The sequence below is a fragment of the Lonchura striata genome, chromosome 36 (genome assembly GCF_050655825.1).
Source record: "Lonchura striata isolate lonStrDom1 chromosome 36, ASM5065582v1, whole genome shotgun sequence".
Classification (NCBI taxonomy): domain Eukaryota; kingdom Metazoa; phylum Chordata; class Aves; order Passeriformes; family Estrildidae; genus Lonchura; species Lonchura striata.
Window position 1 is genome coordinate 11,724,210 of NC_140738.1, and position 19,723 is coordinate 11,743,932.

General features: G+C 51.1%; 2 protein-coding genes across 2 annotated transcripts; one reads left to right on the plus strand and one right to left on the minus strand.

Moving 5' to 3' along the window:
* Positions 1-2,341: 2,341 nt before the first annotated feature.
* LOC146764173 (olfactory receptor 14J1-like) lies at positions 2,342-4,057 on the plus strand. The gene has a single exon (XM_085565578.1). The coding sequence runs from the start codon at positions 2,780-2,782 to the stop codon at positions 3,710-3,712; it is 933 nt and encodes a 310-aa protein (XP_085421704.1). The 5' UTR covers positions 2,342-2,779; the 3' UTR covers positions 3,713-4,057.
* Positions 4,058-9,867: 5,810 nt separating this feature from the next.
* On the minus strand, positions 9,868-12,593 carry LOC146764174 (uncharacterized). The gene is made up of 2 exons (XM_085565664.1): positions 12,215-12,593; positions 9,868-12,031 (listed from the first exon to the last, which is right to left on the minus strand). The coding sequence occupies exons 1-2, from the start codon at positions 12,272-12,274 to the stop codon at positions 11,369-11,371; spliced, it is 723 nt and encodes a 240-aa protein (XP_085421790.1). The 5' UTR covers positions 12,275-12,593; the 3' UTR covers positions 9,868-11,368.
* Between the last annotated feature and the right edge of the window lie 7,130 nt (positions 12,594-19,723).

The following is a 19,723-nucleotide window of genomic DNA, read 5'->3' on the forward strand; positions in this document are numbered from 1 at the left end:
TGATTGCAGAAACCTCTCAAAGACTCCAAGGCAAAAGCAAAAGCCAAAGTCCTTTGCAAAACCTGCAGTCCCTGGTAGCATGAAGGAGCCCCCAGGGCCATTCCTGACCAAGGCTCCTCAGGGACTCCTTCCAGCAGATCCTTGAGGCCACTGGGATGTGGGCATGGGGGGGATGCTGAGGGCAGGACCAGGGGCTGACAGTGCCCAGCCTGGCTGGGGCTGTGCCAGGAGGCCCCAGGGCCTCAGGACAAGGTGTCTCCTCACAGCCCTTGGTGGCACAGACCCTGCTGTGCCCCAGGGCACCAAGACTTGGCTTCCTTTTGTCCCCACCTGCCATCAGTGCCTCCAGTTCTCTGCTCTGCCTGGGGCCTGGGGACACTTTCTCAGTCGTGTCCCTCAGTGGGACCCATTAAAAGTCCAAGGAACTTTGGAGTTGGATTCTGACTTGGAGTTCTGGAGAGGTTTCTTCAGCTCCCTCTCAGGGCCTGATGTTCAGGGCCTGAGCACAAAGCCCCAGAGGGTCATTAAAGTCCTTGTGCTTTGTCTCTGCTGCTGAGCTGGGCCGGGCTCCTGGCACAGAGGGTGATCCTGGTAACCAAGCAGAGCTTCAAAAGCACATTTCTCTTGCTGAGCAGCTCTTCTCCCAGCCCAGCAGGGCTGGGGCACTGCCTGCAGCCAGCCCGGGCACAGCACAGAGGCACAGAGAGCTTCAATCAGTCAGGGCTGGGAAGGGGCTGAGAAGTGCCTGGGGCAGAATCACTGCCAACCCTTGGCACAGGAACCTCTGGCTGCAGGACAATGCAGCTGCAGCTCCTGGAGAGATCTCCTAAAGCTGGAACATGCCAATGCCCACAGAGCCTGTGAGTGCATTCTCTGCTCATCTCCTGTGCAGAGCAGCCAGGGGTGCCCAGGGCTGTCCTGCAGAGCAGGGTCCTGCAGCCCAGGGCGCTGTGCTGGGCCAGGGACTCTGCTGCCTGCCAGGGACAGCTCTCAGCCGGCCCTGGAGCTGCTCCCAGTGCTGGCCAGGAGCTGTGGGGGGAAGGAGCCACCCTGAGCAGGGCAGGTGCTGCTGCTGAGAGGGGCTGGCTGGGGCAGGGCTGCTCCAGCTCCAGACCAGCCTGGGCACAGCTCCGGAGGACACTTCCCAAAGAAGGTAAGCCTGGGATTGCTGTAAAGGTCAGGAGCATTCCTGAGGGTGTTTTCTATTTCCTGTTTGGTGCAGGATGGGAATGTTGGCGTGGTGACATAATGATTTTTGCTTTTTATACATTTTTCATATACTGTAGCTCTTTAAGTTACTATTTTATAATTATAAAACTATAATCCTTACTTAGCTCCATTAAACTCTTAATTAGCTTTATCAAACTACTATTATGTACTCATGTAACTGTAATCTTTGCTGACACTAGTATGTTTCCTACCTTTCTCTTAGATTTTAGTACAATAAATTGACTGTCTAAATACATTCCTGAAATACTGTATAGTCTTATTATGAGGAAGAGTGTCTACAAGAAGAATATTTTGGTATTTGACCACAATATGAAGAGTCATAACTAAAACTGGGGCAAAGAAGTCCTCGGACTTACTGGAATGTGTTGATACAGGGGTGTGGAATTGGGGCAACTGAATCTCCTACTGGACGTTCCTGTTAAATATCCTAATTAATTAACCCTAATGAACTTTTGAAATCAGGGGCTGGGTGTTCCTCATCCTCACTGGGACACCTGGAAACTTCCAATAAAGGTCTGTTTTTTACTTTACTGTTCTAACACTGTTGCAAGGGCTCTTTTTTTGTCTTTTGATTATAGGTAGCGGGGGGTTGAGAGAAGCAGAACAGAAATTGTAATCCCAGAATCAGAGCACATTCTGAGTTGAAAGGGACACACAGGATCATCAAAGGAATGTTTGAACATTTACAGAGACTCCAGAACTGTGACTTTGGGTGGTCAGTGTCTCTGCTGGGAGCCTCCCAAAGGGCCTTCAGCCACTCCTCAGCCCTGGGCAGCAGCAGCATCACCTCTGCAGGGCCCAGCAGGGCTCTCCTGAGCTGCCCTTGCCCAGCTGCACACAGAGCCTGCCCCAGCCAGGGCCCTGCACACAGGCAGGTTTCTGTAGGGCCGGGCCCAGGGCACACAGGCTGGGATGGGCTCTGTGAGCGCTGGCAGGGACAAGGCACCTCTCAGGAGGGGATGTCCAGGCTCAGGGAGATGCTCAGGGAAGCAGAGGGGCTGAACAGAGCAGTGCTGGGGGAACAAGCCCATCCAGCCCCTCACCTTCCCTCAGCCACAGGGAATCCTTTGCCTCTCTCATCTCTCAGTGGAAAACTCTGAGTGCAGCAGCAATACTGAGGATTTCTGACCTCAGAGAGCCAGCAATGATGTGTGGGTAGGAAAACAATTCCTTAAACCAACGCCTGCCATTCCTTAGACCTGGGAGTGCAGATGCTAGCAAGCTTTTCTGCAGTAAAAGAAACTTCCATGACAAATCCTAATATACAGCCTTGTCCCTCTGCCACATGGCCACAAACCCAGTGCAGCAGGGCAGGGATGGCTCCTCGAGAGCCCCCATGCACAGCCCTGGATGCTCCTGGCACACTCAGCCAGCACAACTGGAGCTCAGGCAGGAACCTGGGTGAAGGTTTTCCCAGAGCAGGAACAAGGGTGGGTGAGTCCCAGCAGGACAGTCTGCAGGGAAAGGCCCAGGCTTTGCTCCGAGCAGCCTCTCCTGACTTGTCCCTGTCCTTTCTCCATGAACAGGTGCCCATGTGCAGCCACAGCAAATGTCCAACAGCAGCTCCATCAGCCACTTCCTCCTGCTGGCACTGGCAGACACGCGGCAGCTGCAGCTCCTGCACTTCTGCCTCTTCCTGGGCATCTCCCTGGCTGCCCTCCTGGGCAACAGCCTCATCATCAGCGCCGTAGCCTGCGGCCACCACCTGCACACGCCCATGTTCTTCTTCCTGCTCAACCTGGCCCTCAGTGACCTGGGCTCCATCTGCACCACTGTCCCCAAAGCCATGCACAATTCCCTCTGGGACACCAGTACCATATCCTACACAGGATGTGCTGCACAGCTCTTTTTCTTTGTCTTTTTCATCTCAGCAGAGTATTTCTTGCTGACCATCATGTGCTATGATCGCTACGTGTCCATCTGCAAACCCCTGCACTACGGGACCCTCCTGGGCAGCAGAGCTTGTGCCCACATGGCAGCAGCTGCCTGGGCCAGTGCCTTTCTCAATGCTCTGCTGCACACAGCCAATACATTTTCCCTGCCCCTGTGCCATGGCAATGCCCTGGGCCAGTTCTTCTGTGATATCCCACAGATCCTCAAGCTCTCCTGCTCCAAATCCTACCTCAAAGAACTTGGGATCATTACTGTTACTGTGTCTGTTGGATTTGGTTCTTTTGCGTTCATTGTTTTCTCCTATGTGCAGATCTTCAGGGCTGTGCTGAGGATCCCCTCTGAGCATGGACAGCACAAAGCCTTTTCCACCTGCCTCCCTCACCTGGCCGTGGTCTCCATGTTTGTCAGCACTGCAGTGTTTGCCAATCTGAAGCCCCCCTCCATGTCCTCCCCATCCCTGGATCTGGCCCTGTCAGTTCTGTACTCGGTGGTGACTCCAGCCCTGAACCCCCTCATCTACAGCCTGAGGAACCAGGAGCTCAAGGCTGCAGTGAGGAGACTGATGACTGGATTCTTTCAGGAACATTAAAGTGCTGGCCAACTTCTGCAAATCACTTACAATAAAAGTCATCTTTGATATTTGTTTTTGGTTTCATTTTGCAGGTTCTTTTTATTTGTTTTACTTTTTTTCATATTGTCCACAATAAATTAATTTTTTGGTGCCATTTCTAATTTTCTTTCTCTCAACCTTCCCTGTGGCCACAGACCATGTCAGTGAGGGGCTGTGCTCTCAAGAGACTCAAGAATATCCCAGCACAGTTTTCTGCATAGATGCCCTTTTGTTGCCTTCTCTGGAGCTGCAGCAGCAATGTCTGTGTGCAGAGCTGGGGCAGATCAGGGCTGGCACAGCAGCTGTGCCCAGGAGCAGCAGCACTTGGTGCTGCCAGTGCTGCTCCCGTGGCCCTGCCCCGCTGCCCTGGTGGCCCTGGTGTTGCTGCAGGGCCTGAGTGCTCTCGGGGCCGGGCACAGTCCTGGGGGTGGCAGTGCCGGGGCTGCAGCAGGGACAGGCCATGGGCACTGCTGGGGCAGCGCTGACGCCTCAGGCCAGGGCCTGGGGGCTCCAGGCTCCTTGCCCAGGCTCTCTCAAGAACACGGCCAGGCCAATGCTCAGCACAGAAAACCCCCGTGAGCAGCCCCAGGCTGGCCGTGGGCAGGCTGGGGGGCAAACAGCACGGCTGGTGCTCTGCAAGGGCCCTGGGGGAGACGGGAAGGAGCAGCAGAGCAGGGGCTGATCCATCCCCAGTGCGCTGCACAGCCCAGGGCAGCGTCCCAGAGCGTCCTCATGGAGCTGCCAACAACATCCCCCCTCTGCAGCCCTGGCCTCTCCCCCAGCTCACAGAGGTGCCGCATCCTTGCAGGCACAGACACGGCAGCACTGGCTCAGCAGCCCCTGTTTGCATTGCACACAGCAGGTGGGAGCACCCCCATGCTGGTGCTGTGGGGACATGAACCTGAGGCAGCACAAATGCCATCAGCCCCTGGGGCCAGGGAGGGCTGGGGGATGCCAAGGAATCCACTCAGCTTTTTCCTGGCCTCTGCAGTCAGCCAGAGAGTTTGTTCCCATCAGCTGGGAGTTTCCTGTCCCACTGCAGACGCTGCTGCTCAGAGCCACGGCTGCCTGGCAGCCACCCCCAGACTGCCCTGACCATTTCCTTGGCTTCCCCTTTGCGTTCTTTACTCTTCCTGATACAATTTCTTCCTGTTGTCCACCCCTGTTCCCTCCCCTGCAAACAGCCCATCCCTGTTTGCCCTTTCCTCTCTGGCCCCACTCCCCATTGCAGTTCCTGACTTGGCACCATGGGAACGTCCCTTGGGGAGCAGGATCATCCCACAAGTGCTGCAGGAAGTGTCTGCAGGCTCCTGCAGTGCCTGGTGCTGCTCCCTTGCCAGAGGCACCCCAGGCCAGGGGGGCACATCTGGGCTGCTGTGTCTGCCTGTGGGGCTCCCTGTTCTGGGAGGTGAGGAGGAGCTGCAGAGGCTCTGCAGGACTGACAGGATGGGCTTTGGGGCTGTGAGGAGAAGCTGAGGGACCTGGGCTGCTGGAGCTTCTGAAGAGGAGGCCCAGGGTTCCTCCTGCAACTGCTCCAAGGGTGGTTTCAGAGAATCCCAGAATCAGCAAGGTTGGAAAAGACCTTGGAGATCATCAAGTTCAACCTGTGCCCTGACACTGCCTTGTCTCCTTTGATGGTTTTCTTCTTCAGAATCAACAACCACAACTCACAGTTCCATGCGGCACCACAGTGTCACAATTGTTCCCTCAGTTCCCAGAGTCCTTGCAATGGAGCAATGGCCTCTTGATTCCATTGTCCCCAGGCTCTCCCAAGGGTCTCCTTGGTCCCTCAGTGTCACAATGGTCCCTTGGTTCCACAAGGCCCTGCAGGGTCACAGTGGCCTCTGTGGTCCCACCAGGACCCAGACTGTCACAATGCACTCCTTGCTTCCATTCAGCCCCACAGTGTCACAATGTCCCCATGGCTCTGTGGTGCCATGTCAGACACAATGTCACCATGGTCCTCTTAGTGCCACCAGGCCCCGCAGTGTCACAATGGCCCCTTGCTTCCCCAGGGCCCTGCAGTGTCACAATCATCAGAGAATCAACCAGGCTGGAAAGGGCCTTGGAGAGCATCAAGTCCAGCCTGGGACCCAACACCATCTTATCAACCAGACCATGGCACTGATTGCCACATCCAGTCTTTCCTGAAACACTTCCAGGGACAGTGACTCACCCACCTCCCTGGGCAGCCCATTCCAATGCCCAATCACCCTTTGTGTGAAGAATATTTCCTGATGTCCAGCCTGAACATCCCCTGGTGCAGCTGAAGGCTGTGTCCTCTAGTCCTGTCCCTGTTACCTGGGAAAATAGCCTGACCCCCACCTGGCTGCACCCTCCTGTCAGGAAATTGTAGAGAGTGATGAGGTCTCCCCTGAGCTTCCTCTTCTCATGGATAAACAATCCCAGCTCCCTCAGCCACTCTTGTGCTCCAGACCCCGCACCAGCCTTGTTGCCCGTCTCTGAATACGCTCCAACTCCTCCATGTCCTTCCTAAATTGGAGGGCCAGAACTAGACGCAGCACTCGAGGTGCTGACCAAGCACTGATGAGCACAGGGGAAGAATCACTGCCCTGGTCCTGCTGGCCACACCATTTCTGATTGATAGGAGTGCAAAGGGTTGCATGAGGGAAATGGTGGGGAGGGAGTTGGGCCAAATTGTTATTCATTGTCAGTGAAACATTCAAACTACATTAGAAGCTCCTGTGGGTCAATATTAATTGGACATTGTTGATACCAATATATAAACAGGAACAGAAAAAAGGACAAAAAATTCTCTCTGCATTATTTTCAGTATAGCATATTCACTTCTGAAATCTGCCTTATTAAACACAGAAGAATTGAAGACTTAAATTATTCCCACAAGCTTCTCTGTTTTATGCATTTGTACAAATGTTTAGAGCTTTTGTTTTACTAAATTCCTGAACTAAAGAGCTCAAGAAAGAAGAGGCCTCTGGAATAGTAAAATTCATCAGCAATCTCCAAGTGGCTGAGGATGCATCCCCATCAGAGCAGCAATGAGCAGAAATGGGCACAGGTTTGTGGCTGCCCCAGCTCTGGGATGGGCCCTGGGCATGGAGCAGGAGCAGCTCTGGAGGGCCCCAGGGCCGGGGCTCTTGTGCTGGCCTGGGCAGATGGGATGGCAGGAGGGGCTGCAGAGCTCTCAGCACCTCAGGCAGAGGGGAGCAGGGCAGCCAGGGAGCTCCTTTGGCCTTGGCCAAGCCCCTTCCCCCATGGTGGGGCTGAGTCCTGGCTGAGCTGCAGCTGCTGCTGTGCCCTTGGCAGGGGCTGAGGCCGTGGGGCAGTGCCCAGAGCAGCCTGGGTTGAGCAGAGCTGTGGGGCCAGAGCCGGCTGGGCTGTGCTGGGGAGAGGCCCTTGGTGCTGCCCAGAGCTCAGGGCAGCTGGCAGAGCTGGCAGGGAGCTGGGCTGGGCTGGGAGAGCCTGGCACAGAAACCATCAGTGTCCATCTCAGCCTGGCTGAGCAGGCAGGGGCAGGGAGATCATCCAAGGTCCACAAGTTCTCTGTGTGGGAGCTGAGCTTGTGACCCCCTGAGCCCCACCAAGTGCTGGGGCTGCACCTCCAGCTCCAGAGGAGATGTGACAGATGGGAGCAGAGACAAATAATTCCTGCTGGATTCTTTATTGTGTTTGTTTATACAGGTGGCCTGGATCCATATGTAGACGAGGTGTTTTGTGTCAGATAACACTGGGAGAGTGATAAGAGTAATATTTCTTTGCTGAAAATTATCTTTCACACATAATGCACAATGATAAAAAAAAATACACATTTTATCAGAAGAGCATCTAAATTTTTCAGAGAATGAGAGACTCATTGATGTTCCAGCTGCCAAACCTGTTCAAATATTTTCCTCAAGTCTTCCCTGAGATAAGCGGTGACCACCAGAGGCCAAGGCCAGCCAGAGCTGTCTGTCCTGGCGGCTTTTTCCTGGGAGAACCCTTGCATATAGGGAATTTTTCAGGGGGAGTATAAATTTTGGCTGTGGACACCTGGAAAAAATTGATGGTTCTTTTCTATAGGAAGGAAAGCACAGATCCCCAGTTCTCCAGGGGATGATGAGAGGTGGCCCTCAATGTTCCAAGATCAGCCGGACCTGTCAGGTGGCCCCTGTGTCATGGTTTGACACTGGCACAATGACAGCATCCCCATGAAAATGCAACCCCACAAATGATTGCTGTGAAATGCAATCAGGAGCAGGGCAGAGTAGGCCCAAGCTCAATAACAAAGGAGAAAGTTAATTAAACTACTACTCCTATAAAATGAAAAAATCAAGAAAAATTAAATCCAAAATTAAAACCTTCCAAAACACTCCTTCTTGCTCCCCCCAGTTCCAACAAACCACAGTGAGACACAACTTGGACCCCAGTCAGGTTCCCACCCTTCAGAGGATCAATACTCAGTCCACTGAGGGGGAGAGGAGCCTCTCCTGTGCCATAGACCCCCAAGAAACACAGCTGCCACCTCTTGTGTTTTCATGTCACACATGGCACCGCCCGGAGAGAATCTGCCAGTGTGACACTCTCCTTTCCATGTCCCAGTGCTCTCACCACCATGCATGGACAGACTGCTCCATGGACAGACTGCTCTTAGGATTTTTCTTTTCAAGGATGCTTTGCCAAGAGAGAAAAAAAATGAACAGTTCAGTTTTTCATTTTTGGGACCACAGTCCCGCCCCATTTCCCCCTGGGGCTGAACGTCCAAGAACAGAGATCTTCTCTTCTTCTTCTCTGAAGACAGGGGGCATCACCACAACCCTCCTCAGCTCTTCTCTATTCACTCCACTCCTGTTTTTTCTCAGCTGCTGAAGCAGGTCTCTTGCCTCACCATGCATCCTCCTAAAATACAGTTTCTCTCTTGGAGGAGAAAATTGGTTCAGTCTATGGCTAACAAGAGAAAGTCCAGCCAAAAACCACTCCATCATCTCCTCCCACCTAGAATTTCTCCTTCTTACATCTCAGGCCCCAGACTGTCTCTTTTCTTCTCTTTCAAATCGAGGAGGAATATATTTCCCAAAGCTTTCATCATCCAAGAAGGGGTTAAAAGTCCAAATTCCCCGTCCAGCTGGCTGGGCTCTCTGCCCAGACCTCCAGCTCCCCCGCTGGGCACCTCCTGCTCCCCTTCCCGCTCTTGCTGTCTCTTTCTCTCTCTCTCTCCACAGAGACTCTGGAGGGGGAACACAGACATCCCAGATTTCTCCACCCTTCCATCTGCAGGGAGCCAGCCCAGTTCCAGCCCCTCCACCCTTCGGCCAACCTCAGTCAGGCTGTGGGGCTTCCCCTCCCCACCCAGCCAAGGGCTGGGCAGGGGAGAGGCTGCACTGCGCCCTGACCAGAACCAGAGAGAGCGAGTTCTCCTGGGAATTCTGCTTTTAACCCCTCTGTGTTCTCAGAGGCGTGTCCAGCCTCAATTGGTCACCCCAAGTGCCAATATCCAACCCCAATCACTGACTGGCTTGACCCTCTTCCTTCTGTGTTAAACCACAACACACTCCCAGGGTCTGGAATACCAATTCCCAGCCAGGAAAAAATGTTCCTGCCTTTGAATTTCCTTCCTATTATTTCAACAAATTATAATAAAATTATACATCAATAAATTAGAATAAAAAATTAAATAGGAAAAAAATGAAATATAAGTATTTCAGCTCTTAATACAATACTCCAACAATGATTTAACCCAAAACAACAATAACTATTAATGTAACATTACCAATAAATATAAATAAATAACTTATATACCAAGAAATACCTTTTGAAAGTTTCAACTCATTATCTAATACACTTTAGATAAAAAATATCCAAAAAATATAAGATACAATCTAACACACCTTAGTAAAACAATTCAAATTACAAATTTACTAAACACAAAAAACCACACAACTATAATTTCTCATACATTTTAAGAAAATAATTAAACTTTAATAACATCCTTAACTACTCTAAAAAAATTAAATTATTTTAAAAAATTAATTGCAGATGGGTGGTTTTATTTGGATATTATTTTTTTGATTGTTTGGGCTAGATGGTTTTTAAAAAGGGATTTTTATAGGAGTTTAATCAGCTCAGGTGTCACTCTGCAAACAGAACTGACTGAAAATGAATGGGACAGGAATCAGTAAGTCTGAACGTTTTATTTGCTATCAAATACATCCCAGAAACCCAGCCCCACACAATCCCCATCCCACCGCTCCAAATTGGAATCCCACTTCTACGAATCTCCTCCAACCCCATCTCACGCTGGCAGCTGTGGAATTGAATGAGCTTTGTGTGGGATTGAGTTTTTTTGAGGTGGAAACAAGCAATTTGAGGTGGGACTGTGCCGCGTTCCCGCCCCGGTTCCCTTTGTCTCAGCCCTGGCTAGCTCTTGTGGGGCGAGGGCGGGCGATGGAGGCACCCTCCGCCGCTCCCAGCTGGGGTTTGGAGAGTGCCTTTGTGGGTTCCGGGCAGCGCTAGCAAGCCTCGCGGTGGTAAATGAAGAGCGGATCCTACTGGGGGCTAAGTCCGAGTTTATTGTAGCCCAACGGGGCCAAATATCCTAGACCCAACAGGAACAAGCACAAGGTGCTTGCACTGGCTTATAAACTGTAAGGGAGGGGTATCCAACGACCAATGGGGATAGGGATAGGGGGTGGCTCCGGGATGGCGGGATATGGTGGGGTCCAATGGGGGAAGGATATGGGGGGAGCCCCAGGTCCTCGCCCAATCACCCGGTGCCCTGAGTAGAAGCTTCTGGATGGATGGGAAGGGGCACCGAGTGATAGACAAGGCACCCGGGGGGGTAAAATGCCTCTTTCAGGGTGATGGATAGATACTGGAAAGGTGGGAAGGGAGGACAAGGCGGGAAAACTGGGGATAAACCAAGTTGCACACAGGGGTACAAAGGAATAAACCAATACATAATACAGGGATAATAAAACATACAAATAACGCAACTCCACAGGACTGTGCCTTTAAAGGTTAAAATTCAGTTGTTTTCAGTGGGATTGAGTGGATTTGTGGTTACAGAACCATCACTCTTGGCTTTTGAAATTCAAAGAGGTGGAGAACACTGCCCAAAATCACCCCAGAACCCACAAATCCTCCAGAGGTTGAGTTCAGACTGTTCAGGGAGGGTGCAGCTGCCGGTGGCAGGATCAAATGAGATGGGTCTTGGTTCCAGAATCCATTTCTTACCCCCCAAAAGACAGGGTAAAGGCAGGGCCGTGGGGTTTGTATAGGGTATCCCAGGGGTGGAGTTAGGGTTTGGGTCAAGGGAGGAATTACTGGCAACACAAGAAGGGTGAGATTAAACTCCTGCCTCTTAGCAACAGGGGCACTCCCCACAGAATGCATCCCCAAATCCTAAATTCCCCCTCAGACTCCTGTAAAATGGTGCGACTTCCGATATTTTTGATCAATTTCTTTAATTTAACCCTGCTTTGTCTGTGTTTAAAGAATAAAGATGAATCAGAGGAAAATTAGGGCCAAATCAAAAGGAGAAGCAGCCAGGTTTGTTCCCAACATTGATCACAGGGAATGTGGGTCACCAGACCTGTGCCCAGTGTGGGTCCTGCAGTGGGGGATGGAGCTGGAGCAGAGCACAAAGCTTTTCCTGCAGTTGGGGTACTGGCAGGGTTGCCCTTACCGATGCCTCCGTTGGTGTTTGGTCAAGTCAGAGCTCTGGGTGAAGCTCTTCCCACACTGGGGACACTTGTAGGGCCTCTCCCCAGTGTGGATGCGCCGGTGCTTGACAAGTGTGGAGTTGTGCTTGAAGCCCTTCCCGCAGTCGGGGCAGCGGAAGGGCCTCTCATCTGTGTGAATGCGCTGGTGTTTGAGGAGATCAGAGCTGGTGTGAAACCTCTTCTGACACTCAGGACACTCATAGGGCCTTTCCCCAGTGTGGATGCGTTGGTGGATGATGAGTTCTGAGTTCCAACCAAAGCCCTTCCCACACTCCCCACACTCGTAGGCCCATTCCCCTGTGTGGATCATCTGGTGGCGGATCAGGTTGTTGCTCTTCCTGAAGCTCTTCCCACACTCCAAGCACTTGTAGGGCTTCTCCCCATCATGAAGCTTCTCAGGGACCACCAGCTTCGAGCTCTGGCTGAAGCTCTGCCCACCTTCCTGGCCCAGAGTGGGTCTTTCCTCCTCAGAGCATCCTGGGCTGGGTTTGCAGACCCTCCTCCTGTCAGATCTCCAGGGATTTTCCTCCCTGTTGGATTCCTGTGCTGTGGAGCCGCTCAAAACACCCTCTTCCACCAGGTTCTGCCGTGGGTATTTGTCCTCTCTGGTCTCCATCCTCAGCTTCTTGTCTGGGGTAAGAAAGACAAGGAGAGGACAGGATTTACCTCAGTGCCATAGGGAAGAGCAAGGAGATCCCCCCAGTGCGTCCCCGGCAGGAGGGCACCGGCAGCAGGGCTGTCCTGCAGCCGGGGGCCGTGCTGAGCTGGGAGATGGAGCAGGAGAGAGGGAGAAAGGGGCACTGACTTCCTCCTCACCTGCCTCGGTGTCCCAGGGCATCTTCCTCTTCCTCATAGCCTTCTCCATCTGGCAAAGGGTTGGGGATGGGAAAATCTGTTTTGGGAAGAAAACAAGGGATAAGCACAGTGAGGTTTGTACTGGTTTGAAGGCAAAACAGGGAGAGTCTAAGACAGAATGACAATTGAATAAGAAAATTAAAATCAAGGCAATAATAGAGAAACACTGGCTTAATCTGACAAAGTCAGGATATAGCCTGACACCCCAATAATAAGAGTGGTGGTAGCAGTCTGACGAAATGGTGGCTGCAGTCCAGCTGGAGTGATGAACATGATTCTGTCAAAGCAGTGATCCTGTAGAAGGGTCTGGTCTTCCTCTGCAGGTCCAGTGGTGCTTATGGAGCTCTTGTCCTCTGGGAATGCAGTAGGCAAGGTGGTCCTGGTGTTGCAAATGGTGAGATTATATCCAGGCAGGAATGCTTGGTTCCTCCCCCTGGGCGGAGCATCCCACAATGGGATGATGTAATTTTATCAGTGCTGCAGTGACACTCAATGGCCCATTAACAGAAGATGGCCCTGAAGGGCTTTATCAGGGCTGAGCCATGGAAGAGATAAAGAACACTGCCCCACCTGTTGATAACAGTTTATGGAGATGGGGACTGAAAACACTTTTGGTTACATCTGACATTGTAACCTGAAACAGTGAGGCAATCCCTGCTCGGGGTGGGGGGTGAACACCACCCCCCTTACCCAAACTGGCTCCGGTGTAAAACCCCCACCCTGGGAAGGCCACGCACACAGGGGACAATGTCACACTTGCCCTGCCCCAGGGGAGATCTCTGTCCCTGTCACTCCCTTGCTCTCTCCCCTTTTCTCTTTCTTTGCATCTCTCTCTCTACCTCACATTTACTGATCAATAAAATCCACTTTGGATTTGGTGTTGTTAGCACCTTAATTGGGGCAGGGGCATCTCTAACAATTTTATTAACCAAACTGCAATATTATTTTGCACTGTGATTTCAGGGCACTGTTGTCTGACCCCAAGTTCCTTTGACAACAGCCTGGTTCCCTCCCGTACAGAGGTTCTGCCTCTTTCCGGAGGAACTCTTGGAAACTTGCATACAGCTTCCTCTGAGTGACTTTTGGGAGACCTTATGAGGAAAGTGGAAGTTGTGGGTGGCCAGGGTAAAGAAAATATGATACCAGCGAGACTGACAAGGATCATTCACCCCAAGGTGAGAAACACAAGGCTACTAAAGTCCTACAAGAAGCCCAGCTCAAGTTATTTTACAAATAACTCCTGAATTCACAGGGTTGGGAGGAGAATCATTATTTTCTTCATCCCTGTCACCTTTGTGACAGCTACACAGACTGTTCTCTTCCTTTTAATAATCTGTATTGGGTCAAATTTCCATGTTTCTTTTTTCGGAACCTGCCATCATCTGAGCTGGAGTTGTGCTGGAACTGATGAAATTTGGAATTACAACAGAATTGCTTCTGTTGTTGGTCTATTAATTTTTGGGATTTGTTTGTGTTTCCATCAGAAGTGACTTGTGGGAAGAGCAAATCTTCCTCAAGGCATTTTATGGAGGGTTAAATTTGATTTCTGCTGAGTTTGTTTTGTCCAGTGTCCATGGGTTGCTCAAGGGGTCTCTGGTTTTGGTTTGCCTATAATTTTCTTCTGATTTATCTTTATCACTTAAAAACACCTGAAAAATGACTAAAAATAGTATTTACCAGAGATGTCAAAAGTCCCACCATTTAAAAGGCATTTGAGGTGGAATTTATGATTTAGGTACATATTCTGGAGGATTTGTGGGTTCTTGGGGGATATATGGGACTATTCTCCATATCTTTGCACTCCAAAATCCAAGGTGGATTTGTCTGTTACCTCAAAATTACTCAATCCCATCTCAAAATGGCTGGTTCCCACCTCACTCCCATGCCAAAATTACTCAATTCCTCAGCCTCCAGGATGAGATGGGGTTGGAAGGCAATCGGGAGAAGTGAGATCCAAATCTGAGGGTGTGGGATCAGAATTGTGTGGGGCTGGGTGGGTGTGATTTATTTTTATAATAAATAAAACTATCAGAATTACTGATTTCTGTACCATTCAGTTTCTGTCAGTTCTGGTTTGCTTTCCAGAGTGCTGCCTTCTCAGCTGAATTTATGCCCTCCTGTCCCAGACTGAAAGGCAAGATGTGTTCTATTTGCCATCTGTATGGCAGTTGTCCTGTGTTAAGTGGGCAGTTTTTCCTTATCTCTTCCACAATCAATCCTCCCTCGGGGGAGACATCTGCTGATAATGGGCTATTGAATGTCACTGCATGACTGATAAGAACTGTAACATCCCATTGTGAGATGTTCCACCCGGAGGGAGGAGCCAAGCATTCCTACCTGCATCTAGTCTTGCGATCCTGGCCCACCAACACAGCTCTTTCTGTGCTGGATTTCCCAGAGGAACAGCTGCCTCTTCCTCTTTAGAAGAAGACACCCATTCCTACAGGATAACTTCTCCAACAGAACCACACCTAACACTCCTGGAGGACTGCACCTACAGTTTCCATTGGACTGCGGCCAACACCCTGTCCAACAGGGAGTCACATTGTATTCTGTCAGTGTTGTTTTAGTTTACTGCCTTGTTTATTTTATATTTTAATTTTCTTCCCTAATAAAAAACTGTTATTTCTGCTCCCATATTTTTACCTGAGAGCCCGCCTTAATTTCAAATTAATAACAATTCAGAAAGAGTCTACATTTTTCCATTTCAGGGGAGGCTCCTGCCTTCCTTAGCAGACACCTGTCATTCCAAACCAAAACACCTCCTTTCTCTCCTGCCTTCCTTTGCCTGCTCTGTTTCTCTCTCAGTGTCTCCTTTGACCCAGGGCAGCTCCCACCAAAGACCCTGCCCTGATTTCATTCCCAATCCATGAGCTACGACAATCATGGGTGAAGTTATGATGGCTGGCAGTGAAATGTCACTGTAGGATCAAGCTCTACTTGTTTTTTGGCTCTTTCATAAGAGCTTTTCCTTCAAGGGCAGGGACATATTTTCCTGGCTGGGAACTGGAATTCCAGCCCCTGGGAGTGTGTGCCATGGATCCCAGAGGGGCATTCCCGAGGCTCCCAGGTGCTGCTCCTGCCGTGCCTCCCAAGGAGCTGTGCAGGGAAGGGGACAAGGTGCAGCAGCTGTGTTGGTCCTTCAGTGCCACAACAGCCCCAGGTTCCTGGAGTTTCCACACTGCCAACAGCAGTTCCTGGGTTCCATGATACCCTGCTGTGTCCCCATGGATATTTGGTGTCATGAAGTTCTTCAGTGTCACAATGGCCACCTCGCTTCATGAGCTTCCACAGTATCCAAATGGCCTCCTTGGATGGGCAGTGTCACCATGGACCGTTGGCTCCTTGCAGCCCCGCTGGGTCACCATGGACTCCTTGGTTCCATGAGGTTCTGGGGGTGTCTCCATGGTCTCCTTGGATCCACAGTGTCACAATGGACCACTGGATCCACATGGCCCTGCTGTGTCACCATGGCCCCTTGGTTCCATGGGACCCCAGGGTCACAATTGACTCCTTGCTTCCACGTCATCCCCTCAGTGCCAAAATGTCCCCTTCATTCCATGGGGAACACAAAAGATTTATAAAAACATTGAGCAAATCCCGCTTAAAACACTTGGGAACATCTGTTTGCATTCCAAAGACAAGTTAAAGGTGAGGCTGGCACCAGCAGCTTCCATCTGCAACATGGATCCAGGGAAAGGACAGGGACAGAGAACTCAGCTGGGAGACTCAGAGAATTCTGCTTCCAGAGATCATTTCTGGTCACACTGTCCCTTGTAGAAAGGTGACACCACTCCAGGCAGCCTGTACTGAGCAGGTGGCTCCTGAGTGGGGTTTATTGTTCAGGAAACCTGCTCAGGCTTTTCCATTCTTTTTTTCCCAACAGGAAAACTTTTCCTGGGCCTGTGTGCAGGCAGAGCCCTGAGGAGAGTAGGTGGGATATGGTGCAATGGGCTGGGACATGGAGCTGCAGAGGTCAGGGACAAGGTTCTGCTGCAGGGCACAGGGATGTCAGTGCCAGGTGGGCGATGTCAGACATGGTGAGGCTGGGGGTGAGGAGCAGCTTGTCCAAACAGGGTCAACCCTCAGGGGGTTCATTCTTCTACATGCCCAGACCTCCTAAGGAGACACTGAGCATCAAGATCACTTGGGGAATGCTTCTATCAGCTCTTCTCTGAACTGGAAACTAAGAATACTCACTTGATTAAAGAAAAAAAGTCATGAGGTGCACTTTGAAATCCTCCTCCTTACAAGAACTCCAAACTGACTCCAATCAGCTGCACAAGCCCTGGAGATTTGCAGACAATTGAATGAAGACAAAGTGCCCCTGAGGCCTTTCCGTATTTTGATTATCCCCACCATGGATTTGGGACTCAGTCCAGGACCCTCAGGCACTGAGAGAAGGCTGAAGAAGCTGCTCAAGGAGTCAGAAGCAAAATTCCAAGTCGCTTGGAGCATCACTGGGCCCCACTGAGGGCAGGGACTGCCAAAGGCTCCCAGGGACTGGAGAGAGCAGATCCTTGAGGCCAGGATTGCAGGGAGCCCAAGGCTCAGAGCAGGGAACAGCAATGCTGAGCAAGGCCTGGGCTGGCTGGGGGAAGCAGAAAGGCCAAGCCCTGAGCCCAGCCTGGCACAGCAGGGCCTGTCCCTCACGGGTGGCTTGGGGCTGTTTGTGGGGCAGGGGGATGTGAGGGGCAGCAAGGACAAATGTCACAAACCTGTGTGACCCTGCAGATCATCATGGAACCAAGGGGCCATTGTGGCACTGTGCTGCCTCATGGAATCAAGGAGACCATTGTGAACTCAGAGACCCCAAGGAACCAAGGGTCCATGGTGACCTTGTGCAGCCGCAGTGTCACAGAGGAGCCGTTGTGACACAGCGAGGGCACACGGAGCCGAGGGGCCATTGTGACACATCGGGGCTTAGTGGAACCATGAAGCCATTGTGACATTGCAAGGGCTCATGGAAGCACGGGGCCATTGTGACACTGCAGAAGCAAGGGGAACATTGTGGCACTCCAGCGCCTGATGGAACCAAGGAGACCATTGTGACACTGTGGGGTCCCATGGAACCAAGGGAACATGGAACAGGTCTGGCTGGCTGGGCCTCCTGGGGACCACCTGACAGGTCTGGCTGACTTTGGCATATCGAGGGCTGCTTCTCATCTGCCCCTGAAGCACTGGGGTGTCGCCCTGATTTTTTAAGGTTTTCTAAGACCTTCTGAGTTTACATTCTTGTAGCAAATTTTCTCACACAACTTTCTGTAAATAACTTATTTCTTTGCATTCCTTCATAGAGGAGGAGAAATTTGTTGGGTGGTAGTTTTGTCCAGTGTCATTGGAAGGTGGCACTTTCACCCTCCAATCCACTGTCACCTTTGGAAAACTATAAATGTTGGAGTCAGAAATAAATTACATTTCTTTTACCGTCAGAAATGCAAAGGTGCCCATCATGTCTTCTCATGTCCCTTAGTGACATTGGGGCTCTGGGCTTTCCTTCCTATGGGAGACAACTATTCTTCTCCTCCAGGGGCCTATAGCCAAAACTGGAATTCCTCCTCCAAATTTCCTTATATTGCAAGGATTGTTTATAGATGAAATCTGCCAGGAGAGACAGATCCGGCTGCCTTGGCCACCCGGGGGCCACCTCTCATCTGCCTTTCAAACACTGGGACCATGTGCTTTTCTTTATTATGGGGAAAAAACATCCATCTCAACCAGGTACCCATGGCCAAAATTGGGCATCTGCTTCCAGTATTCCCTATATCCAATGACAGCTCCCAGAAAAATGATGCCAGGAATCACAAATCTGGCTGGCCTTGGCTTCCTGAGGGCTGGAACTCATGTGCCTCTGAAACACTGGGACTCTGTGCTTTCATTCCTAATGAAAAGAACTCTTCTTCCTGTCTAGGTGTTCACGGCCAGAACTGAGATTCCACCTCCAAAATGCCGTATGTCCAAGGATAGCCCCTAGACGAAAGTTGTCAGGAGAGAGAGGTCTGGCTGGCTTGGCCTAAGGCTGGCCACATCTCATCTTCTTCTAGAACACTTGGATTTTGTGCTTTTCTTTCCTATAGGAAAAAAACATCCATCCTGAGCAGGCATCCATGGCCAGAACTGGGATTCCACCTCCAAAACTCTGTACATCCAACGATTGCTCCCAGTGAAATCTGCCAGGACAGACAGATCTGCCTGCCCTTGGCCTCTTGGGGATGCCTCTCACCTGCTTTCAAAACACTGGGGTCAGTGGTTTCCTTCCAATGAAAAAGACCTGTCCTTCTTCTCAAGGTGTTCATGGTCAAAATTGAGATTCCTTCTCCCAAATTCCATATATCCAAGGATCTCTCCATGACAAAAGCTGCCAGAACAAACAGGTCTGGCTGGCTTGGCCTCTCAAGAGCCACCTCTCTTCACTTCTGCCTTTGAAACACTGGGGCTCTGTGCTTTCCTTCCTATGGAAAAGAACTGTCCTTATCTACACAGAAATGGCTGAAATTTGGGTTCCACTTCCCAAATTCGCTATATCCAAGGGTTGCTTTCAGACAAAAGCTACCAGGACAGAGAAGTCTGGCTGCCTTAGGCCTCTGGTGGAAGCCTTTCATCTGTCCCTGAAACACCGGTGTTCCGTGCTTTTCTTCCTGTGGAAAAGAACCATCCTTCTACTTTGGGTGTCCATGTCTGAAATTGGGATTCCACCTCTAAAATTCCCTATATCCAAGGGTTGCTCCCAGGCAAAATCTGCCAGTACCATTAACTCTGGCTGGCCTTGGCCTCTGGTGGCTGCCCCTGCCTCACTGGGTCTCGGTTCTTTCCTTCCCATGGAGATCACTGTGACACTGTGGGCACCTCATGGAACCAAGGGGATCATTGTGGCACCACTGGAGCCCATGGAACCAAGGGGCCATGGTGACACCGTGGGGCTTCATGGACCCAGAGACCATTATGACTCTGTGGGGCCTGATGGAACCATGGAGACCATTCTGACCCTTCAGGGCCTGGTGTCACCAAGGGGGCATTTTGACACCTCAGGACCTCCTGGAAGCAAGGGACCATTGGGACACTGTGGGGCCCCATGGAAGTGAGGGAACATGGACTAGGTCTGGCTGGCTTGGCCTGCCAGGGGCCACCTGACAGGTCTGGCTGATGTTGGGAACTTAAGGGCTGCCTCTCATCAGCTCCTGGAGCTCTGGGGCTCAGTGCTGTCCTTTGTATGGAAAAGAACCGTCTTTCTTTTCAGATGCCCATTGCCAAAACTGACACTCTGCCAAAAAAATTTCTGATATTCAAGGGTATCTCTCAGAACAAAATCTGGCAGCTCTGGCTGGCTGTTGCCTCTGGTGGTCACCTCTCTTCTGCCCCTAAAGAAGTGGCACTCTGTTCCTTCATTCCTATGGAAAAGAACTGGTCTTCATGTACAAGGGACCATGCCCAAAATTAGAATTGGCCACTGAGCCCAGCT